The sequence below is a fragment of the Podarcis gaigeae genome (genome assembly GCF_964106915.1).
Source record: "Podarcis gaigeae genome assembly, chromosome: 17".
Lineage (NCBI taxonomy): Eukaryota > Metazoa > Chordata > Lepidosauria > Squamata > Lacertidae > Podarcis > Podarcis gaigeae.
This window is the reverse complement of record NC_139694.1, coordinates 38,714,286-38,740,066: the sequence shown is the minus strand read 5'-3', so window position 1 is coordinate 38,740,066 and position 25,781 is coordinate 38,714,286. Positions and strand designations below refer to the sequence as shown.

At 50.7% G+C, this 25,781-nt stretch overlaps 1 protein-coding gene across 8 annotated transcripts in view; it reads right to left on the bottom strand.

The window, feature by feature from the left end:
* Nucleotides 1-25,106, bottom strand: part of FLNA (filamin A) — an 80,635-nt gene extending 55,529 nt beyond the window's left edge. For 4 of the 8 annotated variants that reach the window (XM_083718046.1, XM_083718050.1, XM_083718047.1 and 1 more), the window contains exons 1-3: nt 12,377-12,423; nt 9,825-10,310; nt 205-453 (exon numbers count right to left, since the gene is read on the bottom strand). In XM_083718046.1, coding sequence (XP_083574172.1) covers nt 205-453; nt 9,825-10,310; nt 12,377-12,386 — 745 coding nt within the window. In that variant the 5' untranslated portion in view covers nt 12,387-12,423. Of the gene's footprint in view, nt 1-204; nt 454-9,824; nt 10,311-12,376; nt 12,424-24,871 lie in introns of those variants that run through there. The other 4 variants (XM_083718048.1, XM_083718052.1, XM_083718053.1 and 1 more) reach the window with 2 other exon arrangements.
* Between the last annotated feature and the right edge of the window lie 675 nt (nt 25,107-25,781).

Genomic DNA, 25,781 nt, shown 5'->3' with positions numbered 1-25,781 from the left:
CCATGGTCAAGGATGACAAGAGTTGTAGTTCAGAAACATCTGGAGGGAGCCTAATTGGCTACTCCTGATCTGTGGGTCAACTAACACAGGAAGTAGTGCTGGCCTCCAGCACCCATGTGAGCAAGTCAGAAGAGGCCTCCTTGCAAACCTCTCAAGCTCACCCTCCCACCCCCACATGATGAACAGTGCTGCTCCTTCGCTTACCTGGGGCACAGCTGTCAACAAGAGCGCCTAGTGCCCGGCCGCTCTGCCAGTCCTTGCTGAAGTTGGTGATGGGCAATTGAGGCAGTTTGTTTTGGATCCAGCCCAGCAGTCGCTGCTTGGGGGTTTGTTTCTTGGCCTCTTCGTCATCTTCCTCATCCCACATGGGCATGGAGATAGAGTAGTGCAGGATGAGCGTCCAGATCAGGCCCAGGATCAGCTTCAGATTCCCATCCACGATAGCTTTGCTGTCTGAGAGTCAGAAGCACAGTTCAGCATTCACAAAAGAGGACAGTGGTCTGGACTTTCAGGGAAGATGAGCCCCACTCAGCAACATCCTAGGCCTTCTCCCCTTGAAATTCTCTCCTTTAGTAGGAGGAAGGCCAGTCTCTACACCTAAGGAAACCCACGAGGAAGCCTGCAGGCAGTTTCCACCAAGAAATAAGTCCACTCCCACCTTCTCTCACCTCCTCAATAGATTGGAGACCTATAGAACTAGCTTCTAGCAAGAGATTCTGTCCTTAGGGGCCTGAAGAAATTGGTGGGAGGGATTTTGATGAAGAATGGCCATAATTTGAATGCAGGTAACATGTTTGAAGAAACTTAAAAATGATTTTAAAAGTGGCCTGTGTGTGCTGGTTACTACCATGCCTTTTTCACTCATTGGCCACTCCCTGCCACTTTAGATGCCATCACTGCCACTGACCATGTACAAAGAATGGCTTTCCTTTATACAGTCTCAAGTCTCTTTGGTAGTGTCTCTTCCACATCTACACTTCCTAACCTTATCTGAAAATAGCAGTGACAACAGAAAATAAACAAGTTGCAATTGATACTTGATGTATTGTTCTTGCTGCGGGTTCTATTTATTATTTTTATCTCCTGATTCATCCAGGGAATTTTGGGTGGCATACATGGTCCATACTCCCTCAAGTTTCATTACAACAACCCTGTGAGGTAGTTTTGGCCGTGAGGGAATGATGGTCTCAAGATCACCCAGTAAGCTTTCATGACTGAGCAGAGATTTGAATCTGATCCAAATACAGTTCTCCAGCCACTCAGGATGGCAGTCAAACTTTACGCAAACTAGTTTAAAACCTGATAAATCTGAAAGCACCAGAAGCTGACTGGACTGTATTGAGCTCAGTGGCTATAGCTTTGCTTCATTTTCTCCTTTTCCTTGCGAAGTGTGGTGACAACAATGCCCCCCTCCTTTGGCAACATGACAGTGAGATGAAGTATTACTGTAGCTGTGAATCAGACTCAGGTACACTTACTTGGAAGTAAGGAGCCATCGGCATTATACACTATATAAAGTTGTATCACTTTCAACAGTCATGGTACGTCCCCCTAAGAATCCTAGGAAATGAAGTTTGTTAAGGATGCTGTTACGTGACCTCATTTCCCTCACAGAACTACAACTCCCAGAGTTCTTTGGGAAGAGGGATTGACTGGTAAACAGTAGGTCTGTGAGGGGAATAGTGATCTTAGCGGCCTTAACTAACTACAATTTCCAGTATTCTTTGGGGGACACCATGACTGTTAAAGTGGTATAAAAGTGTCTGCTCCTGTACCTAACAGCCTTTTCCCTTAGAATATTGGAAATACTTGAAACAGGTCATAAGAGTCATTCTCTCCCTTGCCCTCCTCCTGAGGTAAAATCCAGGGATCCTTCAAGAGGTGATGCCCAAACTCTAGAATGCCCTCAGCAGCTCAACGTATCTGGTGCCAACCCTTAATTGAGTTTCAGGAACTAGGTAAACATTTTATTTGCACAGGCCTTTTAATTTGTTTTGTTTTAATAACATTATCTGCTTGAAGTTCAATTCATTTTAACAGCTACAGCATTTTTGCCACAAATTTAAGTAAAGGAATACTAAAACACAAAATTATTCCCAGTGAGTCTATTCAGGAGCAAGTCAACAAGTGCTGAAAAACTCCAGTACTAAACATGCATGTGTAAAAAGGGGCCCCCCAGTTAAGCCCAATTTTGCTACAAGGCCATAAAGAAACACAGCCAATGAAGCCTGGGCGTGGGGGGAGAGCTATGTTCTTCTGCCCCATGCCCTTTGTTGGCCCCACTTTATTTATTTCTATGCCCACATATGTATCTCTTATATAGAGTCTCCTACAATTTTTGTTTGCAACATACTGCCATGAGTCCCACAGTATGTGGGCTGTTACCAAACATAGATTTTTGTTACCTTGAGGTCTTGAAGCAAGAAAAAGCAGAAATGTTGCAAAGCAAAAGCATCACTCAGGCAGCCCTTAATTCAGGTGTTCTGCTGCGCTGACTGCGTGCCGACTCAAAAGAAATTGGTGAGTCAGAAGATGTCATGGAGGGAATTTGGAGCAAAGGAAGATAGGGATGGGAAGTGTACATGTGGAGGAGACGCTACCCAAGAGCCGCTTGGTGAAACTGTATGAAGGAATCCCACCCTTTGTATATGGTTAGAGGCAATAGAAGAGGAAGCAGCAGCCGCAGCAGCAGTAGAAAGAGGCCCGGCCAGGATTGTGCAGCAGCAGATTGATGTAAACACACCAGATTCAGGGAAACAAAGAATTCCTTCAATGCACTGGCCTCCTGCCAAGATTAACCTCTCCAGAGACTAGACACAGCAGCTGAAAGGGGCCCAACTATTCTCCCTCAGCTCAGGTTCAGACAAGTCTTAAGCAACCTTCCTCTAAACCCCAAGGGGTAGGCAAGCTGGATAAAGCTGAACTCCCACAGGCTCTAAGGAACAGCCCAAGGCCCTGCCCTGTATTCCCTTGCCTTCAGTTGTGGCACCACCATTATGGGATTTACTCCCAAGGGAGACCCACCTGACCTAGTAATGGTTTGCCTTTTTTTCAGCAGGCAGTGAAGACCTGGCTATTTTCAATGTCAGCATTGTACTGCTTGACTATTGCTATTTATTATGCATTCTTCTGCTTTAAATGCATTTGATGTTGTGCATTCTTTTATTCTATTTTTTTAAGCCAGTGTACAGATCCTATGGGTTCCGAAGCACAAGGTATGAAGGAAGAATCAACCTCCAGATACAAAGTGAAAGAGACCGATGAAGATCAAGGCAACAGAAGAGAACCTAGTATAAATTCAAAGCGATGGTCTAGTCTCAGAAGCACAGAACCTGTTCCTAGGCGTAAGATGGACAATCTGAGGGGCAGGGTGGTTCCCCAAGCCCAACCATTTGACTCCCAACATGGAAGTGGAACACCATGTCCAAGACGTCACCAAGTCAAGCACATCCTAAGTGCTTTATGTGGTGAACTACAGTGGCACCTTGGGTTAAGAACTTAATTTGTTCTGGAGGTCCTTTCTTAACCTAGAATCATAGAGTTGGAAGAGACCACAAGGGCAATCGAGTCCAACCCCCTGCCAAGCAGGAAACACCATCAGAGCACTCCTGACATATGGTTGTCAAGCCTCTGCTTGAAGACCTCCAAAGAAGGAGACTCCACCACACTCCTTGGCAGCAAATTCCACTGTCGAACTGCTCTTACTGTCAGGAAGTTCTTCCTAATGTTTAGGTGGAATCTTCTTTCTTGTAGTTTGGATCCATTGCTCCGTGTCCGCTTCTCTGGAGCAGCAGAAAACAACCTTTCTCCCTCCTCTATGTGACATCCTTTTAAATCTGAAACTGTTCTTAACCTGAGGTACTACTTCTGGGTTACTGGAGTCTGTAACCTGAAGCATTTGTAACCCGAGGTACCACTGTACTCTCATTTTCCAATAAAGGGCGGCATACAAATGTAATAAATAATTACTGCAGCTGCACAAACACAAGAAGGTGGTTTTCACTGAAGTGGGAAAAGGCTTCTCGCAAGTGCATGTGGGGTGCGGGTGGGTGTGCATGCAACAGAAGTCATAAAAATTACTGAAGAAATCTTCCAGTGGTTTGAGGTCAGGTTTTCAGTGCCCTTTACATTTATATAGAATCATAGAACAGCAGAACTGGAAGGTAGCCCGAGGTCATCTAGCCCAACCAGGTAGCCCAATGCAGGAATCTCAACTACAGCATCCCTGACAGCCTCCCCCAAGCTGAAGGCAGCCCTGGATCAGGAAGTTTCCAGTGTTTGATGTTTCATTGTGTTTTCATATGTGTTGGAAGCCACCCAGCTTGGCTGGGGCAACCCAGCCAGATAGGCGGGGTATAAATAATAATTTATTTTATGCTTAAAGACCTCCAGTGAAGGAGTCTACATGCTCCTCCACCCCATAACAGTAGGGGGAAGCAGAATTATGAAAAATGGTTTAACTTGCATAATTTAGACAGGTTAGTTGTCTTTTTAGTATGGAAAACAAGCAACTCTGTTTTATGGTCCTTGAAGGAAGAAATTAAGTATCTGGCACCTTCTGGAAGAATATACTTACATGCTTACAGGGAACGTGCTCCCTGGTTACATAAAGCTTGTGGCTAGGGACCCCCACAGTGACAGGACCGTGCACGTGTGTTTTGTTGCATGTGCTATGGAACTGCTTTTGCTACAACAGGGTGCGGAATCTCAGGCTCAAGGGCCAAATGTAACCCTCAAAGCGCCTCTGTCTGCCACTGAAACTCAACAGGTACTGGATGGAGAAGAGTGTGTGTTTGTAGATACAGTGGTACCTCTGGATACGAACGGGATCCGTTCCTGAACCCCGTTCGCATCCTGAAGTAAACGCAAGACGCGACTGCGCGTGCACGGGTTGCCGCTTCCGTGCATGTGCGTGAAGTCATTTTGAGCATCTGCGCATGTGCGAGCAACAAAACCTGGAAGTAACGCGCTCCGTTATTTCCGGGTCACCGCGGAGCACAACCCGAAAATATTCATCCTGAAGCTACTTCAACCTGAGGTACGACTACTAGCCTAGTGTACAAAGCTAAATTTTACATTTGCTGCTCTGGCCCCACCCACCAGTTCCATGAGGCTCCCATGGTTTGGCTAGATGGGAATGTGGCCCTCGTGGTGAAAAAGGATCTCCCTCCCTTGAACTACAGCTTCCTAGCATCCACACATGTGCTACTGCCACACAATATACACACTTGGACCCAACAGGCTGCAGTCCATTTCCTACCCAAACAGTCTGTGGCCTCCAAGTAGTTAACATGACACAACCCTCAACAGTATAAGAATGAGCTGCTATTCTCCCTCCTCTGCAGCAGATTGCAGGATCTGGTTACAGGCAACATGGAGTGAGTACCATCCTGAAAAAAGGCATTTTCCAAGCTTCCATCTGCATTCTTTCCTCCCCATCACACACACTTTTACTTTTGCCCTCCATATCCACTGAGCCCCATAGCAGCTGGGAGCATTCAAAAGGGCAGGCGTCAGGGCCAGTCTCAAAGCTGGAGAGGAGCATTCAACACTGTCGAGCTGAATAAGCTGTAAACTGCAGAACAAGCATTATCAAAGAGGACAGGAGGGCCAAAGGGAATCTAAGACCCAGAGGCCACTGAGATTCACCCACATTAGGCCACGTGCCCCCTCTCCCCCCCCCCCCCGAGCAGAGTCCCAGTCAAGGCTAGAGCAGCTGGGATGGGAGCCCCTTCCCATTAGCTCTCATACGCTTGAGCTTTTGTGATTGGAGTGCCAGAGCAGATGTGTCCCTCTGGCAGGGTTAAATACGCCATGCTTTCCCTGCCCCTTTTTTTTCCCTGGGTAGTGATGGGGGGGGGTGGAGAGGAACAGGGAGAAGGCAAGCCATCACATCCCAGCCACATCCCCACCCGGCTCTGCACCGCCCACCCAGCCACAGAGCAGACCGCTCCAGCATTTTTTAGCCTTATATGGAGTGGCCGGCAGGCAGCAGCTCCTCTGTCCCAACAGGATTCTCCTTCCAGGGGGAGGGAAAAGAACGCCCCCTCCACATGTTTGGCCTGGTCCCTCCCTCTCTGCCCGCCTTTCCTACATCCTGCCTCTCTGTGAAGAGGAGCAAAAGACCCGCCCAGCCCATCCTTCTCCTCACCCCAACCCAAGGAGGAGGAGGAACAGACAGGCACACCCAGGCACAGGGCTACCCATCTCTAGCCTACAGGCATGGTTATGGTGTGCGCACGCCCTTCCACTTCTCAGCAACTGCTGCCAGACCTTGTCTGAGTCAGAGTCTGTGGCCCAGGGACTGACTCACTGCATTGACGGGCAACGCAGGATTCTCATCTCCCACTGTCCTCAGGGTCTTCTGCAGGCTCCAGGGGGAGTCAAACAGAGGAGGGGGTAGAACCCTCTGTCCAGCTCTTGCTGGACCACAACTCCCACCCGTCTTGACCACACTGGGTAGAGTAGATGCAAGTTGGAGCCTAACAACATGGGGCCCGTTTAGAGCCTCACTTACATATCCCTTCGGTGGGCCTTATCTTCCCATACAGTACAGCTTTACAAGTTACAGATAGGTAGCCGTGTTGGTCTGCCATAGTCAAAACAAAAAAAATTCCTTCCAGTAGCACCTTAAAGACCAACTAAGTCAGTTATTGGTATGAGCTTTCGTGTGCATGTGTATCTGAAGAAGTGTGCATGCACACAAAAGCTCATACCAAGAACTGACTTAGTTGGTCTTTAAGGTGCTACTGGAAGGAATTTTTTTTGTTTTGAGCTTTACAAGTGTTACACACAGCCACCACATTGCTGAATATCTAGCAAGTTTACCACAGCAGTCAATCTAATCCAGATTTTCCTATCATTACCAGCTCACATCCGTGTAGAGCACACCCAGACAGATACACCAAGAGGGTTCCATCAACAGAGGGGTCCCTGCAGCAACGTACATGGGCAGCTGCCAGAAATAAGCAATAGGGAACTTTTAAAAATAATAGAACACCCTGCAGCTTCAGGATAATAGGTGGTTTTGTACCTCTGGATAGTCACCGGAACAACTACTTAAGACTTTGAGGTACTCAAAGTAACTAGGCCTTTGAAAGCTGTCTCTGTATTACAAGGTGTGTTACCCCAACTTTACCCCAAGATATAGAGTTCCTGGTCAAGTGGACAAGGAACCACACCAGGTCCAACATAAGATAACACAGGTCTACACCTTTTGTGTAGGATCCACCTAATGATAACCCACTAGTACTAAGGCCTGCCAGGCATTCAACATGCTGCCACATTTTTGCAACCCTGGGCCAAACATAGCTAAAACAGGGGGTTTATAAAGACCCTGCTGGGTTGTATTTAGCTTGCAGAGTCACAGGCCCAATTTTAGTGAATACAAGGAGCTACATGTGTTGGGATGTCAACACATCCCAGCTGACACCAGGTCTTTACAAACTGATAGTGTGGGAAAGAGCAGGAATGAGACCGGGGCATCAGTACAGAAAACACATTCTGCTTATATTGGCAACATGGATTGACACCAGCCATTCCAGGAGCCAAAGGATAGCAGTAGGAGATTGTGGGTGTTTTTTTTTAATTATAACAGTATTTAGTCATGTCACTCTTCTTCCACCCAAGTTTGGTCTAGTTGACTTCCTCAACAAAGGGCTATGGGCAAACCCCAACCCCAGAACAGGCTATGGATGCTCATGACCCTGAATCAACAGTGGGGATGTCTGGGCCCAGTGAATTGTCTGGGAACAGCAGATGTTTCAGCAGTGCTGCGGCTGAGCAGGCATGATAAATCTGAATGAGAAGCCACCGGAAGCTCCCTGCAAAAGCAAGGTATGCATAAGCCATTGGTTTTTCTGAAGAGCTAATGAGACACCCAGGATTCCCACATTAATGAGTCAGACCTAAACTAGAATCGGTTACTTCCTCTACCAGGCAATGCAAGAGCCTGGCTGCTCAGGGCCAATGTTACATTGTTCAGAGACACACCCATCCACAGCTTTTACTGCACGGAGTTTTTACCAGCGGAGCCACCACCAGTCAGTCCAAACCTAGATGGCTGGTAAGCTATCCAAAAGGCTCCCTTTGCTGGGACCATAAATGCCAAGCATCCAAAGCCAATTCAAGCTGCCCAAGCATGGAAGCAGCTGAGAGTCACCACCCATTTCCAAGAAAAGGCTCCTCCTATTATAAGGCAAAGCGCAATTAACAGTCATTTGCAGTGAATTGAATGCAATCTTTGCTCAGTACACATAATTCCAATGTGAGATACTATGGTCTAGTTTACATACGGTGTTAAACCAGGGTTTAAATAAACCTTAGTTAAGGTTTGGTGTTGCATACAAACCCAGGCCAGCACCTTAACTACAGTTAGCTATGGTTTTGTTAGCAAAAATAAGCCATGGTTTGTTGCTGGCTGGATTAGCATTTCATACAAACCCAGTCAGTTCATTAGTTATAGTTTATGTATGAGCAGCTCCAGATCTATGGAGAGATAAGGAGGCTCTCCCACAAACTGGGTACTTAAAAGTCTAGCCTAGTTAAGGCCCCATCTGGAGCCATAGCTTCTTTCTGTGTTACTGTTCATCCCCAGCATGTGCCACTGTAGCAACATCCCAGACTACTATCAGACCCTCCAAGTGTCCCCATTTCATCCCAGTTTCTGATTTGACCCCAGAATGTCCCACTTTTCCTTAGGATGTCCTTATTTTCATGGTAGAAATGTTGGATGGTATGTACTAGGGCATTACTACAGCTGGAAGAGCTCAAGAGTCCATCAACTTCCTGACACCTTTCCTTAAGGGAGAATCTTTGCCCAGACTCTGCACTGACCCAAGATTTACCCCAAAATCAGAGCAGACAGACAAAGGCTTCCCCTTGCCTCAGGTGTCGGTTGTGGGTTCAAAGGGCTGCCGCTAGTGATCTAGGAGAGAGCAGATATTGGCTCGACCACATCCCACTTCCACTTCTCAGGCAACTTTCCCCCTCAATGTAGCTGTACAGTAATTCAAATTTGATGCGGTGGGTGGGGAGAAAAAGAGAAGACAAAACTGTTTGAGCTTGGAAAATGTGCGTGCGGCGTGTCAGGAGCTCGCTCGACCGGCGATTCAAAAGGCATCTACAAGAAATGGCTCAGCGGAAGGCAAGCGCCAGGCCGCCCCTCCTCCCATTCCTAAATAGTTAACGGGCCTTTCCGAAGCAGAGCGCGCCGGGGTGGGCCGGGCCAGAGATGTAGGAGGGCGCGCGGGGCGGAGGGCGGGGGCTGGGGGTGCAGCAACGCGAACCGAGGCCGGGCTGAAGGAAAGGGGGCTTCCCCCCTTTTTTGCAGACTCCAGACAAAAAGCCTGAAACCGGAGCCGCCTCCTGCAACCCTCCCCGCCACGCCCAGATGCAGCGTCCGCCCGCCCGCGCGCCCCACCCCTCCAGCCAGGCCTCTTCGCTTTCCGCCCCCCTGCAACTCACGCGCCACTCTCCCCAAAAGGCACCCCAGGACTACAGAAATGGGACCCCCAACTCCGAGGCGGCCCCGATCCGCCGCCAGCGGTCCTTCTCCCCCAACCCCGCCACACATCCCGCAAAGCTACGCACGCCCCCTTCCCGGGAGGGGCCAAGCGCGCCCCTCTCCTCTTCACCTGGGCCTCGCCATGTAGAGGAGAGCGGGGTGCCTTTCCAGTCTCCCCCCGCCGTAAGAGACAAACTTGGGTGCCGCCCCGCCTCCTCCAAAGACCCCGCACTCCCCCACTTTTAGGATGCCCCCTCCAGGTCCCCTTTTCGCCATCTCCGTCCCCCCGCTCCCCCTCCCCTCTTTTGCTGGGACTTACCGATGGAGACCAGCTTGATGTTCTCTCTTTCCAGAAACTCCAGCGCCACCGAAACGTTCTCCAGCTGCATCTGCCGGAAAGTGGGGCGCGTGTTGTACTTGCGCCCCATCTTCTTCTGGCTCAGCACCTCGAGCAGCGCGATGAGGCGCAGCCCGTCCCCCAAGTCCGTCTGCAAGTTGGCGATGCGCTTGTTGACGCATTTCAGGTGCTCGTTGCACCAGCGCGTGAAGGTGTTCTGCTGGATCTTCTTCCAGGGCGCGTCCTCCGCCAGGTCCTTCTCGGTGGCCGGCATCTCGGCAGCGACCTCCCCCTGGATGCTGCTGCTGCTGTTGCTGCCGCTGCCTGCTCCGCCGCCGCCACCAACGCCTCCCGCTCCTGCGGCCTGATGGAGTCGCGCTTGAGAGCCGCTCATTATAACGGCTGGGCTCGGGGTGGGTGGGACCCCGGCGCTGGGTAGGTTGGGCTCGGGATTAAAGGCGCAGGATCCTGCAGAACGACAGAGGAGAGGGAGGCGGTGAAGTTAGGCGCGGCCAAGGGCGCACGGCGATGCTTGCAGAAGAGCCAGACACACGCCCACCTCGGGGGCAGCAGCGACTGGGCTCCAAGGAGGGCAAGGCGGTAGCAGCAGCCCCACAGAAGCGGCGACCGCCTCCAAGCTGCCCGCACCTCCAGGGGCTGGTAGTCGGGCGGGCGGGGCAGGAAGGAATCCCCAGACCCGAGGCTTCTGCAATCCTGTGCACGCTCACTTGGCACGCAATCCCAATTGGGAGTGCGGGGTGGAGTGGGATCTACTCTTGAGTAAGTTTATATATAGGCAACAGCTGCAAAAGTGCCTAGCCCACTTAAAGGTGGGTCAGCGAGCTTAGGGAGGGGTCCTGAAAAAAGAGTGAAGCGGAAGATCTGCGAAAAGGGACAAGGCAGCCCAAGGAAGCCTCCATGTGCAGAAGCAGTGTACCTGCGAGGAGGAGGAGGGGGGCGCGGTTGCCCGGTTGCCCGGGCGAGGGCTTCCCGGAGGCTACTTTGGGAAGCAGGGTGGACGAGGCCCTAAACCTCTCGGGTCCCTCCTCTGGAGCATATGGGCCTGGAATTGCAGGGTGCCAAGGCCTTTCCTTTTCGCGGGGCCCTTTGGCGAGGGGAAGGGATCACAAGGGAGAAGGGGGGGGGCGTTGCTTGGGAATTGCAGACGCAGCCAGACCAGCTCGCTCATCCCACACCTTCGAAAGAGGCGCGAGAGCAGCTGGGGAAAGAGTGGGGGGCGCGCCTTCCGTGGGGCCTCCTTCTCTCCCCCCCCCCCGTGCCCACCACTTCCTTTTTAAAAGTGAGGATCTCGGGCACCAGGCGCTGTGGGGGATGCTGTGGTGGCGAGGCGGGAGGAAAGGTGCCCTCGCCCTGGAAGGCCCTGATCCCGGCTGTTCTCTCTGTCTCCCGCACACCCCCCTTCCCAGAGAAGGAAACGAGACTTGCCCCATGAGGGAGGCAGCTCTGAAGCGGGGGGGGGGGTTCTGCGGTGAGCCCCCCTCCCCAAGCTGGAAGGCGCCGGAGAAATGCCCCGGGGCTAGTAAGCGTGCGTCTCCCGAATTCCTGCGCAATGAGGCCCAGCCGGCGGGAGCTGCCCCTCGCCTGCCGCCCCGGCCGGCCCTGCGCCTCTTTTGCCTCGACTGGGGCTCTGGCTGCCCTGGGTGTCTCCTCTTCCTGGGAGGGGTGCGGTCCAGGGTCTCTCTCTGTGTCTCCCTCCTCCTCGCCCTCGACACCGCACGGCGACGGGGCCGGTCTCGGCTTGTCATCTGCTTGCAGCTGCTCGCCCGCCCGCCCGCCCGCCTGCCTTCCCTCCGCTGCGCGCCCACTCCGACACCTACACGGCTGAGCTGCTGCTCTAGGATCGCTCCGTCAGTAGAGCGAGAGATTCTTAATCTCAGGGCTTCCACAAGAAGCAACCTTCAATTTTTTTAAAAAAAAAATCAAAGATCCTTACCGTATAAATAATTAAAATACGTGGATATTTGTGCAGAAATGACTGCACAAACTTTTGTGCTGCATGGGGGGGGTGCCAGCCCCCCCATGCAGCACAAAAGATTCCTGCATGGTTGGGGTCAGACTAGTTGACCTTCGTGCTCCCTTCCTATTTTACAACTATACAAGCCTCCTTGGGCCCACCATACAGAGGGAAGTGGCTTGGGGAGAGGGGTTCTGGAGCAGGTTTTATTCATGGCCAAAGATTCCACTTCTCTGCTGAATGGTTTCTGTTGGGTCATCTGTGGTAGAGGCTAGAATACCTCTGAACATGTGCAAAGTCCACTCTCAGACTGACATAGGCACACACATTTGCACATCATGTGCGTTCTAGGGTTAAGGGCCCTGTAATTTTTCAGACAAAAGAGAAACCCTGGCAGCATTGATTTGTAGAAAATTAACTAGACCCAACCAAAAATGGTCTCACATGAAGCCACCAGTTGGACTATTGTGTGACTTGGCTCAGGTATTGTCTACTCTGGCTAGCTAAGGTCCCTTTGGCTAGAGCTGCCAGGCAAGTCCTGCTGAGCTGCCATCACCACCTGAAGTCATGCCTCTTGGTGTTGCCACATCACTGCTTCCTTCTTCCCGCTCCACCACTAAGAAGAGCCAAGGTGGTCCATTCTCAGCCGCCTTACTCGTTGACCCTGGGCCAGGTGTGTGTGTGTTTTGCCATGGCCTTATCAGTCTGTTCCAACTTGCTATGTCACTCCCATGTCACAAAGCTAAAGAGACGGGGAGAGAGCTGAGGGAGGAGATGTGCAGCTACAACCAGGGCCAGCCCTACTATTAGGCAGAGCGAGGCAGCTGGTACTGGGAGACGGCAAGGCCAGTGCCGGACTTCCAGGAGGCCCTTGGCACAGTGCCGTGGATGACGCTTCCTAACAAACACACAGCAGGTTCAAAAAACAAAAACCACCTACTGCAATGACAGCAATTCTGCAGCCTGTGCATTTGTGGGTAAATTCTTATTGTGAGCAACCACTGTGGAAGGGAGACAATGTTGACTCTCAATCAGAAGCAGCACCTCCACCTACTGCGAAGATGGCCACCCAGAATTCCCATGAGGTCAGAGAGTGGCAGCCCAGCCCAGCCGCACGGGTGAGCACATGGCTTCCCAAAACAGGAGTCCTGGGAACTACACTTCCCATCACCCTTAGCAAGCTACAGTTCCTGGAATAAAGTCACATGCATGTATCTTTGTGCACACTGCAGTGTTTTTGTTTTTACAAGAGGGTAATGCAGCTGCAGAAGAGCACTTATCTGCTTAATAAGACTTCCTCAGGTCCTGTGCTCTTTTCCTATAAAAAGATGTGCCGGAGGTCACCTTGTTCTCTGATAATGGCAATGGCACCCACATGAGAGGTGCCGGAACTGAGTTCCAGCTGAAAAAAGCCCTGCTCAGGTCCAAGGTGGAGGGGTGCCTTAACAATGCTGTTGGACTCAAATTCCTCTCATCCCCAGCCAGTAGGACAGGCAGAGGATGATGGGAGTTTGAGTTAAACATTGGAGAGCAGAGCAATTTCTGTGCATGGAGGGAAACAGGCAGGGTCTTGCTTGTGTATTAACAGCAGTCTTTGGGATGGACAGCTGGAAGACTTCATAAGAGTCCCTCGTGCTGGAGGAGCAGTGCAGCATCTACAAGTGGGAAGTGTTTGTGGTTCTGCCCCAGCTCCCATCTCTGCCCTACTCATTCCCCCACATTGCCGTGATTCAGCAAGCTGCAGTGGCCTAACAGCTTTGTCAAAGCAGCCCCAGCCCCACCCAGACTTCCTGAGACGGGTTTTGAAATTTCTCATTTTGTACCAGCTCCTGTGCACCCCACCCTGGGACTTCCCCATCTTGCAGGGCTGGGGGAAGGTCGTGGGCAGATCAGACAAAGCACTGTGTTGCAGTAAGGGGACCCCATTGCTAGATTAGAGGAAGTGCTTAAACTCTACCTGGATGGGGGAGACATGAAAACATCTGGCCCTGTTAACTGTGAAGAGATTCCTCTTCTAATTCCAGTTGCCTTGGAGGCTTACTGGAGTGACTCAGTGACGGGGTGGTAGTGGCGAAGGAACACAGCCCATGTTTGGTGCCACCAGGGGAGGCTGGCCAGTTAGGGCAGATGGGGCACAGCCTCCCTTGCACATCAGGTGTTGGCTCTGCCTGTCATGGACTCTGGCTCCTTGCCTTCCTACCTACCCGTCCCTTTGGGCCAGCACCGCATGGCACTCAGTATCATTTCCATCCCACAGGAACATGGGTCCCATAGCTCAGTGGTGCAGCACATGCTCTGCAAACCCAAGGCCAAAGGCTGGGAGAAGCGCCTTGCCTGCAACCCAAGAGAGCCGCTGCCAGCCAGTGTAGGCAGTCCTGTGTTAGATGGACCCACGGCCTGACTTGGTACCAAGCAGGTTCAGACGCTGGTTGCAGGGCCAGTCCTGGCATTGGAACATCAACAGGCTCTGACAGGGAGGGGAGGGGCCACTTGGTTGAGCAGGAGGGCAGGAGGTGCTGCCTGTGTCCATCGCCTTTCAGCCCATTTCCTGCCCTTGGAGTCGTGCAGCCTGATCTGTTTCTTCACCAGGGCAGGCAGCCTGCTTCAAATCATCTGCACTCCCACTGCAGTGGCCTCGGACAAGCCTATCTTTCTCAGCCTCAGCTTGCTCTCCCTACTCCTGCAATATGGGGAGTGATACTATTGGCCTACCATGCAGGGTTGTTCTGAAAGCGTATGAAGACAAAGTGTGGGATGCTCTGGATGACTGGAGCACGTATAAGTGTTCCTGTCCCCTCCATTTTTCTCCCCAGCTGAAACACGGGTGGGGGTGGGGCTAGCTAGGGAAGGAAAAGGATACGTGGGTGCCCCCTGCTGGTCTAGCCAGGAATTGCCATGCTGCACTTTTGTGTCTCTCTCTGAGAGCTTGGTCCCTTTTCAGAATAGAATCAGGACTGAGGGTTAAATTCCTCACACACAGCCTCTTTGCAGACAAATATGCCTAGAAGTCAGCATTTAACGTTAAATTTGACAGGCCTCGCGCCTGTCTGGAAGGCATTATCCATCTACATAGCAGCATCTATATAGCACATTTCAAGTGCTCAGAGCATATTACATAATGCATTTTAATTAAGTGAGTCTTGCAACCAGTGTGGTGGTGTGGTTAGAGTGTGGGAGACGAGTTCAAATCACCACTCAGCTATGAAGCTCACAGGGTGACCTAGGGCCTCTCACTCATTCTTAGCATTTTCTCCCTCACAGGGTTATTGCGAGAATAAAATGGCAAGGGGAACTATGTCCGCCACCTTGAGCCCCTGGAGGAAAGGTGGGATATCAATGTAATGTATAAATGGATAAAGTAATAATAAACAATATCTCTACAAGGAAAGCCGGTATCACCTCCCCTATATTCCAAGTTGTGCATATGCAACACTAAGAGTTTATTAGCTTGCCTAGGCTATGAAGTCAGCTGCGGGTATTTTTGTCAAAACAAAAAAAAATTCCTTCCAGTAGCACCTTAAAGACCAACTAAGTTAGTTTTTGGTATGAGCTTTCGTGTGCATGCACACAAAAGCTCATACCAAGAACTAACTTAGTTGGTCTTTAAGGTGCTACTGGAAGGAATTTTTTTTGTTTTGACTATGGCAGACCAACACGGCTACCTATCTGTAACTATACACTTTGTGTTTAAAACAGACATCAACATGCGGTTAGTTGCTTACAGTTAAAAGGCTAGCCATGCTTACTCAAAAGATTCAATGGGGCTTACTGTTCCAGGTAAATGGGATTAGGATTGCAGCCTTAGTCAAATTACTGGTGGCACATACCACAGTTTACAACTAATTCATGTTATGCTTGCTTCTTCTTTTTCAGCTAAGTATTTGCACACGCACACACATTTCCAGATTTGCAGTCCTGGGGGCAGATGTGTGGAGAACCATATTTTGCAATTATTGATGTCACTAGGAACCATTCAATAGCACCCTCTGATAGTGATACAAAATAAAAGTGTATCCACTCTTCTAAGAATGTTGCACTCCTGGTGAAGAGTAGTTTTCAGATTTTAGTAGGCACTTCTTAAAGCACTGTAACCCCTCTGGAAATATAATTTGTCAGCTAGGGCAGGAGTGGAGGAAGAGGAAATAAATGTGTATCAGGAACAGTCAGTAAGGTTAAAGTGGCTTCCATGCGTCTGAAATGTATGGCTGCTGTTCATGCTCACATATCATGGGAACAGATTTTTCCCCAATGTACATTTTGCATGCGGATTGAAGTGGAGAAAAACCACAAGAGTTTAAATGAGCAAATGCACATGCAGCACTTTTAGCTATGAGCAGTATGCAATTATTTAAACAAATGTTGTCCTTGCAACATGAAAACAGTGATCAGAAAAAGATTGGGATCCCATACTGTGTGTTCATGGTTGGAAAGCCTCACCATTTAAACAAATGTGCACCACTCACAATGGAAACTGCCATGCGTTGGTATTGGAGGAAATTAATTATTTCCATGCACACAATCATTTATATCCATATTCTGGGTATGCATACTGTATATGGGACTGTGTGTGTGAATTTTATCTGTAAGTTGCTATAGCAGGTGATTGTCTGTTTGCTGTGTATACATGTGCAAATACATATGCTAAAGTTCTCAGAATGATTCTCAGTAATACACCCCAGTCATGGTGGGCAGGTCAGTGCCTTTTCTGTTGGTGTTGGGTGGCTGGGAGAGACAGTTCTATCAGGGCATTTTTGCATCAGAGCCACTTAGAGGCTTGCAAAGCAGTTTCATTTACTTCATTTACTGCTGTTTCATTTACCAGCAAAGTGTCTGTTGTTGTGGCAAATGGAGGGATGGGGCAAGTGCTGGTGCACATCTCTGGTCATTGCACCCTGAAGGATCTCTTTCTTTGCCCCCCTTAATGCCAAAATGCATTACTTGCTCTTATTAGCATCTGGGGAGAAAGTAACAGGGTACACTCAGGGATGCCACTGCGATAGAGGCTAAACCTGCTCCCTCTTACCCACACCCTAAATAAGTCACCTGAAGCAGGTGAGTTCCCTTCTCATCTATGTCCCATATTGCCACTTACCATATTTTTTGCTCTATAAGACTCACCTTTTCCCTCCTAAAAAGTAAGGGGAAATGTGTGTGCATCTTATGGAGCGAATGCAGGCTGCGCAGCTATCCCAGAAGCCAGAACAGCAAAAGAGATTGCTGCTTTCACTGCGCAGCTATCCCTCTTGCTGTTCTGGCTTCTGAGATTCAGATTTTTTTTTTCTTGTTTTCCTCCTCCAAAGACTAGGTGCGTCTTATGGTCTGCTGCGTCTTATAGAGCGAAAAATACGTATTTACTTTCTCCCATAGAGGTCCCATAGAAGCCTTTGAGAATCAAGACTATGCTTATCTACATAGCCCAGCTCCTTCTCCAGAATAGCCCCTCCTCCAGATCTACAGTTCATTTTTTTGGGTCTTGGGACCTGGCTTTCATAAGGAAATAAAATCTTAAATTCCTGAAATCCTGTTCTATCCTGGAGTCCCAGAGTAAGTAAGAATATGTTAGTGAAGAACATGTAGATATGAACACTAAACACTTTCAGAACTTGGTAGCGACAGGAAACATTTTGTCCAAGTTAGCTTTTGGTCACCATGGGCTTCTTCCAGGCCAGTCAGTGGGCCACCCCAAGGATTTTGGTGCTTGACATGGCAATGCTTCTAGCTCCCCATCCTACCAATCAACATGAGGCACAGGCCTCCAGAAAGCTTCCCTACATCAGCCCCCACTGAAGTGAACGGGGTACTTTTGTGCAGTTTGCTGCCTGTCTTCCACACTGCTCCCCAGCCCCATAAAAGCACCCCAAATTCACCATTAAGTCTGCAGTCCCACCCACCTAAGCTCAGGCTTCTGCAGTCGTCGTGAGCACACTCAACACCTGGCGTGCCATCACAGACGTTCAGAAAGGGAAAGTTGATTCTTTAAGATGCTTACAGATGATGACCGGCAGTGTGTTTGCTGAGTGATGTATTTAGGAATCAATACAAGCGAGGCTTTTCCCACTGGCAACTGGTGCCAAAGGGTTCACGTAACTGGACTCTGAAATATGCTCATGCTAGATGCTAGGGCTCTGGCATACCACCAAGGAAAGGCAGCTCCAGACTGTGGTTTAGCAGCCACCTTTGGCCAGCCAGGGGGCATCTTGCTGCCCTAAGCAGCTGTGCCCCCTGCTGCACAATCTGAGAGATGCACTCCAGCCACAGAGATAACGCTCAGGCTCAGCCATGGGCGTGGCCAGGATTTTTTTTTGGGGGGGGGGAGCCAAAGTTGTTGAACATTTTTTAGGAGATCCCCCCCCCCCAGTTGTTGAGCTTTCTTTGGAAAATCATGGGTAAATATACCCCCAAAGAGAAAGCATTACAGGGGGCAGGCTTCTGCTCAGTTAACACAGTACTTTCAATGCTTCTCAATAATTTTGTGGATCGAGGGGGGGCTGCCCCTTGTCCCCCCTTGGCTATGTCAATGGGCTCAGCCCTTGAAGGTATCTGCACAGGTTTCATGGGTTGAGCTCTAGCACCTGCCACAACATTGCAAGGGGTGTGTGTGTGTGTCTTTGTGCCCTCTTGGATCGCACACACCGCCTCTTTGGAACCCTTAAAAGTAGTGCAGGAGATTGGGTTGCTTGTGGAGCTGAGATGACCATAGGACACCCAGATTTGGTACAGAATGCTAATTCTTAATGCATTGCTCTTGGCCAATCATGGAAGAGACTTGGCTACCAAGGCACTCATGCAAATACAAGCTGGGCACACACACACACACACACCAGCAAGAAGAGGAACCAAAGACACTTCTGTAAAGTATATTATGGATCCTACCCCACCCAAGCAGCCACTACTCATCAGTCCTGATTTATAGAGCTTCTTTGGTGAGCACTCATATTGAGAAATCATTTTCCTTGTGGTGCAGAAAATAAACTTTAAGGAATGCCTTTCATCTCCCTTCCACCTTATGGCAACCCACGGAGCAGGTAAGTCCCTCTATGGCATGGGTAGGCAAACTAAGGCCCGGGGGCCATATCCGGCCCAATAGCCTTCTCAATCCGGCCCGCGGACGGTCCAGGAATCAGCGTATTTTTACATGAGTAGAATGTGTGCTTTTATTCAAAATGCATCTCTGGGTTATTTGTGGGGCATAGGAATTTGTTCATATTCCCCCCCTTCAAAATATGGTCTGACCCCCCACAAGGTCTGAGGGACAGTGGACCGGCCCCCTGCTGAAAACGTTTGCTGACCCCTGCTCTATGGAAAAGGCTTGGCAGGGTGGGGCGGGGGTGCCTAGTAAAAGAGATGCATGCAGTTCCGAGGTTCTATAGATAGGTGGCCCTCTTGACTCCCTTCCCAGCTCCCCCTCCCCTCCCCTCTCTTTCCCCCACTGCTGCTCCTCCTTCAAGCAACACAGAAGAACTCCCAGCCTAGGGACCTGGCTTCATATTTTCCCCTTATTTGGAGAGTTTCATTTCTTTGGGTTTTTAAAATAACCAGCCAGACCCTCCCCAGGGCCCTGGGGGAAAGGAATATTGCAGTGGGCTGCGAATCAGGGCAGAAGGGTGTCAGTCAGCTGAGGAAGGAAGCACTGGGGGTGGGGGGGGGTGCAAGAAGGCTATGGCTTGGTTGGGGTGGGGGCAGTGTGGGTGTGTGGCAGAGCAAGGGGGAGCCCAAGCTGTAAGAAATTAAGGCTGAAGCAAGGGTGGTGGGCCGAGTTCTTGGAGCTGGTGTTTGAAAAAACAACAACTCCTTTTACTCTGCATGACCTAATCTGGAATAAGAGTCATCCCACCCCCACCCCACCCCTATTCTGCTCTCCTCACCAGGCCTAGGAATCCCCACTTTCCTCATGAACATACTTTGAAAGGGCGAGAAAGCGAGTCTGTCCCTGTCATCCCCTCCACCCCAAATATTTAACAACCCCAATTGTGTGTGAAGCAGCGTAGTTGAGGGGAGCTCTGGGCTAAATGAAGGATGCAGCCCTGGGAATATTTATTGCCTTCCTCTCCCATCTTTCCTCCAATAAGCTTAAGGTGGTGTACCTGGCTCTTCCCCTCCCATTTTATCACCACCACGAACCCTACAAGGCTGAGAGGCAGGGACCGGCTCAAAGTCACCCGATGAGCTTCAGGGCTGACTGGGAGTGTGCATGTTTTGAGTCCACTAACCACTACACTGCATGGCAATAAAAGGTTGAGGGTGTCCCACCTGTTTGCTCATTTTTCCTGACACCGGTGAGACCAAAAGCCCATTCACACAACCGCTGAAGGCCATGACGGCCATGGTTCTTTTAGTGCCTCCAGCACAGACTTTCTCCCACACGGCTGCAAGCTCTGGGCTGCCTGTGTAAAAGCTGGCCATTTCCCACCTGTCACCCAGCCACCAGGGGCTCGGCCAGCTTTCTGAGCAGTTGCGATGGCATGCCAAAAGCGGGCGCAGGCTCAGCTTAGCACACAGCAAGAGCCACCTTTCACTCAGCCAGTTCAGCCTAGGGCAGCATGGCAGGAAAAGTGGGCCTGTCATGAGGTAATCTGAGGCAGCTGCCTCAGGTGGCTTGTGAGGGGGACAGTCCATTAAAGAGCAGCAGCATGTCAATGGTTGTTCTTATGCTTGCTTTTTCCTGGTGAGTTCTGTTTGGCTTTCCTGCCCTCAGGCACCAAAATGCCTCAGGCTATCTCTGCCAGAGGGGCAGCCCCCAGAGTGAGGCCAAGTGAGGCAGTAGGTTTGGGATGCCATGAAGGACAGCAAAGCAAGCCACACTCCTGGTCTGCTCCTGTTCATTTTGGTGAGGCTCATGCAATATAACCCCCAGGAGGATGTTTGTGGCTGTTCCAGAAGCATCTGGCTGGCACTTCAGAAACAGGATTTGGGCCTAGAAGGGCCTTTGGCTTGATCCAGCAGCCAGGGTCTTCTTAGGCTCTTATGCATTGTACCCTGTGTTAATGGTGGGAGTCACGGTAGGGTGTGTGGGACTTACTCCCTCAGGCATGCATAAAAGGGGTAGCCCTCCATGTTCTAGTACTTCCCCAAGAGATTTTGGCAGCCCCCAACTTCCATATTAGTACCTTTTTGTTTGCACTTTCCTTAGAGTGGTCTACACGGCTTCCCCTTTCTTTTTACCCTGTGTGGTAGGATAAGATGAGAGGCAGTGGATCATCTAGTGAGCTGAGTGAGGCATTGAACCTGGAGCTCCTTGGCCCTCGCTTGACATACTAACCAAGACACAGTGGCTCTTCCTCTCTGCCCCTCTCTCTTCTCCATGCACACAGACAGAGCTTATGGGACAGGAAGGCTTCTAAGCTGTGGCAACGCACCTTGAGGACATCACCAGGGATTCTGTGCAAGTGGGACTGTAGTTGCCAAAAGACATGCAGGGTCTTCCTTTTTCTTATTTTTTTAATGTATTCAGTGATGCTTTAACATGTCACAAAGCAAACCGGCATTGAGGACATATCTTTTCATCCTTCCTCATTCCCAGGACATTCCTAGGGCAGCATAATTCAGAACACATTACACTTCCTAGAAGGGATCTTAAAGGTAAAGGGACCCCTGACCGTCAGGTCCAGTCACAGATGACTAGGGGGTTGCGCACTCATCTTGCTCTGTCCACAGACAGCTTCCGGGTCATGTGGCCAGCATGACTAAGCTTCTGGCAAATCAGAGCAGCGCACAGAAACACCGTTTACCTTCCCGCTGGAGTGGTACCTATTTATCTACTTGTACTTTGACGTGCTTTCAAACTGCTAGGTTAGCAGGAGCAGGGACCGGGCAACGGGAGCTCACGCTGTTGCGGGGATTTGAATCACCAACCTTCTGACTGGCAAGCCCTAGGCTCTGTGGTTTAACCCACAGCATCACCTGCATCCCTAAAAGGGATTTTAGGGACATCCTTATAGCATTTGGGATTGGCATAGGAAGGATGGGCCACTTGGTCTAGAACAGAGTCCTAGGTTTTTACATTCTCATCCCTTGTGCCCATACCCACCACCCGCCCTGCCTATATTATTCCACCTGCCGAACCTCACCCTTATTTCAGATGCAATATACTTTTGGAATACTCATTCTTTCCAGGGTAATCTGCAATAACAATACTTGTACTATATTCACAATTCTAAAGCACATTGGAACCCCTTGACTGGCTCACAAAAGCTTTTATGCCAGCCTTCACTCACCTGGTGCCCTCCATTTGCTTTGGACTGCAATTTCCATCAGCCCTGCTACCTGGAGCCGAAGGGAGTTGTAGTTTAAGACATCTGGAGGGCCCCAGGTGTCCAATGGCTGTTTTATGGGTTAATTGACTGAGATTATATCACCCCCTCCAGGTTGCATAGCCATGATTTGTAATGTGACTTCTACCCTTAATTGTGCATTTTAAGAATGAGGAAAGTCCTCTCTTTAATTGTGAACATATAGGAATAGTTAATGACTTTTCAGGGACTTCTAATAATGCAATCCTATACTTGTCTAATCATCAGACAAGTTTAATGGGGCTTATTTCCATGTAAATTAATATAGGATTGCAGACTGCTTGACTGCAATCCTAATCCCATTTACCTGGGAGTAAATCCCAATGAATACAGAACGTTTTAATTCCAAGTAGACATGGTTACTGTAAGTAACTATGGTATGCCCAGGAGTAATCCTAATAGAATAAAGTGAGATTTATTTCTGCATAAACGGCATAAGGTCATGATGGTTTTTGCCTTACATTATCTTGAGCATGCGCCTGTGAGTATGCACTGAGAGCTAGGGGTGGGGGCTGTACTCTTTAATTACCACAATTCTATTGACACATGGGTGGTGAACAAGGATTAAGTGAGGCTGCATTCATACGATAGGCACAAAATCACACTTTTTGTTAATTCATCCAGAATAAATATCACCTTCTCCCAACTAAATGCTTACAGTCACTATTGGCCATTAGAATTTCCACTTGACTCCTGAAATAATATATTTAATTATAATAACATTTAAACTATGTATGGAGGTTATTGTTTTTGTTTGTTACCATGCTATGTATTTTTGTGCTTTGATATTGCAAACCACCCTGTGATCCTTGGATGGAGGGTGGTGTAGAAATTCAATAAATTAAATAAAATATGCATTAAAATTATTGGTGGGAAAAACAATTTTCACGTTTGCCAGTGTGGTGGAGCGTGTTAGCCTTAGAGCTCAACAATCTGGGTTCCAATCCCCACTGAGCCAGAGAGCTCGCTGTGTAGCTATGAGCTTCTGAATTTCAGATTAGTCTGCTTTGCAGGATTGTTAGGAGGATAGGATGGGATAACGCCATGTGCACCACCATGAACTTGCTAGGGAAAGGATAAATAATATAATACTGTACAATGCAATACATTACAATTCCAAACAATGTCATGCAATGTAATACAGCTTCCAGGATTGTGAAGATGACAAGATGTTTAAAACGATGCTCAGGGGTAGCTAATTTGCTCTAATGTGTATTCTTCTCCCTTGTTCTCACCGGCCACACCCAGTTGTGGCTGACACTCAGTGGTGTCAGAAACCAACCTGGGGCACAATCACGAGCCCATAATTGCACATTCCCCATCACACAGGAAAAAAGTGACCAGAAACTTCTGCATTTTGCAGCACCATCAGCCACGAAGGCACACACCCAGAAATTGCTTAGACCAGATGACACACTTTTGTATTCCGAATCAGATGTGGTTAAAGAGGTGCTAAGAGGTGGGGCTTCTTCTCCCTGAGAAGCAGCCTCACTGTGAAACGATGCACTGCAGCCCCCTAAGGTGGATTTGGGGGTGGTCCCCTTAAGGACAGCAGAGTGAGAGCCAGCAAAGTTCCCACCCGCGGAGGACAAAATCCGCGGGGAAATTCTCCTGCCCCCACTTCACTAAAATAGGCAGGGGTGCCACCGCTTCGACGGTTTGCAGGGCTTCCGAGAAGACTGTGCCCATGGGCGTAGTCTGGATTTATTTTAGGAGGGGCAGGATTCATGTTAGGGGGCGCAGAACCGGGTAATATGCGATGCCATGACTGTGCCCCATGTTATTTAGTGGGGGCACTTTAAGGGTGGCGCGCGGAACCTGCGCGGGTCTGTTTCGAATTCCAAGAAACTTCCCGACCTTCCCCGATGCTAGTTATCTTCTGATCTACCAATCAAAGGCAAAAAGATTTTGGTGGCTCTGGCTGTGCTGCAAGAACCACAGGCTCACAAGCTCCAGACTTATCCTTCCACCCGCCTACCGAAACCTACACAGATGCAATTCAGGCTGGCAGAAGGGGGAACTGAAAAGGCTGTTGGGTTTAACCAGGGCGTGCAGGTAAAGTCACCTGAATAAAGGGATTGCGTCCATCGCCCGGCCGAGCGGGGGGGTGGGGTGCGGCGGAATGGGCGGGTTACCGCGCTTCTGCACTGAGCAGGAGTTCACGCGGGTGGCCACTTATCACGTGTCTGTTGTACCTGATGCGTGATGCACAGATCCCTCGCCCCTGGCCGGATGCTGCCGAGGAACCAGCTGAGCAAATGGTTCTACGCCCCACCAGCACCTGGCCCTCCACATCTCCCTCTCGGTCACGCGAAGAGGCCCCCTGTTGCCCACCCAGGGGGCGATGGAGGGTGGGACCCGGGCCCAGGAGGGGGCGCTGCGAGGGGAGGAAGGCCCGAGACCCCGCTGGCCTTCCGCTCTTCTGCTTAGCAGCGGACCCCTTTCTTCTCCGGACGCTCCCGCTCCCCTGCTCCCTCTTCCGCGCAGCTCCCGCATCCCGACGTGCCGCGCACGCGGGTCCCTCCGCCGCGTGTCCTCCTGGCTCCCCGCCTCGGCTCTTCTCAGCTTAGGCATCCCGGCTCTCGTGCTCCCCGCCGACGTCTCCTTCCTCGTTGCGCTCCCCGGCCTCCCTCCTCCATCCCCAGCCTGATTCCCTCCCTTTTTCCCCTGCCTAGTCCACCTTCCGTCTTCCTCCTTCCCGGCGCCTTCTTCCTTCCCCCGCCCGTCCAGCCCCGGCGGCGCCCGCTCCCTCTGGCCCATCTCACCTCTCCGGACCGGCGGGCGGGCGGGCTGGGCTCGGGCTGGGGCTCCTGCCTGCCTGGGACGGGACGGGGCGGTGCGTGCGTCTCGGGCCGGAGCTAGGCTCGGAATGGCCGGGCGGCGGGCGGCGGCGGGGAGGACACCGGGCGGGCGGGCGGCTCAGCAAGCCTTAATTGGTAAAGAGCAGAGTCGATGGGAGGAAGGAGGGACGGGGGGAGGCCGGTGGCAGCAGATGGGGGGAGCAGGAGGAGGAGGAGGGACCCAGGCGCCGCCCCCGGGGGGAGCGCAGAGCGACGTCCACCCGGGGTACAAGGGTTGCCCCTCTAGAGGGCGCCCCACGGGGAGCGCGCCGGTCGTTGGCATTTTGCCCTCCACTGCCAGCGGGGCGTGGGAAGCTCAGCCACGGAAGGGGCATCCCCCTCCTCCCACTAGGGGACATCAGCCACCATGTGGGGAAGGGGACTGGCGAGCGGAGGGCTCAAGCAGGGCAAAGCGGCTATGTGGAGTTTGCAGGGCTTTGGACATTGTTGAAGGGTGGGGGGGGGGGGCACAACGGACAGATCTACCCTGCTCCCCAGGGGCACAATTCACACGGCTGCCCTCCTGCACAAGGCTCCTGGAAGTTACCCCGTGGACACAGGAAGAGCCTCCTTGTGGCAATTGGCAGAGGGCCAATTGGACTTGCCTCCTCAAGCCCCAAAATGACCCCCCACCTCTAGGCCACCTCCTTCCCCCCAAATGCCAGGCAGACCACCGCAAGCCCCCATGGCCATGCCCACATTGACCCAGGGATCTTTCCGCTTAGTCATGGTGCCACTCTGTGCCCCATCACTATGGGCTGGGCATGAATCATGGGCACAGAAGGGGAAGGAAGAGGGTCAGCTCGTGAGGGACGTGGGGCATGGGGGTAGGGAA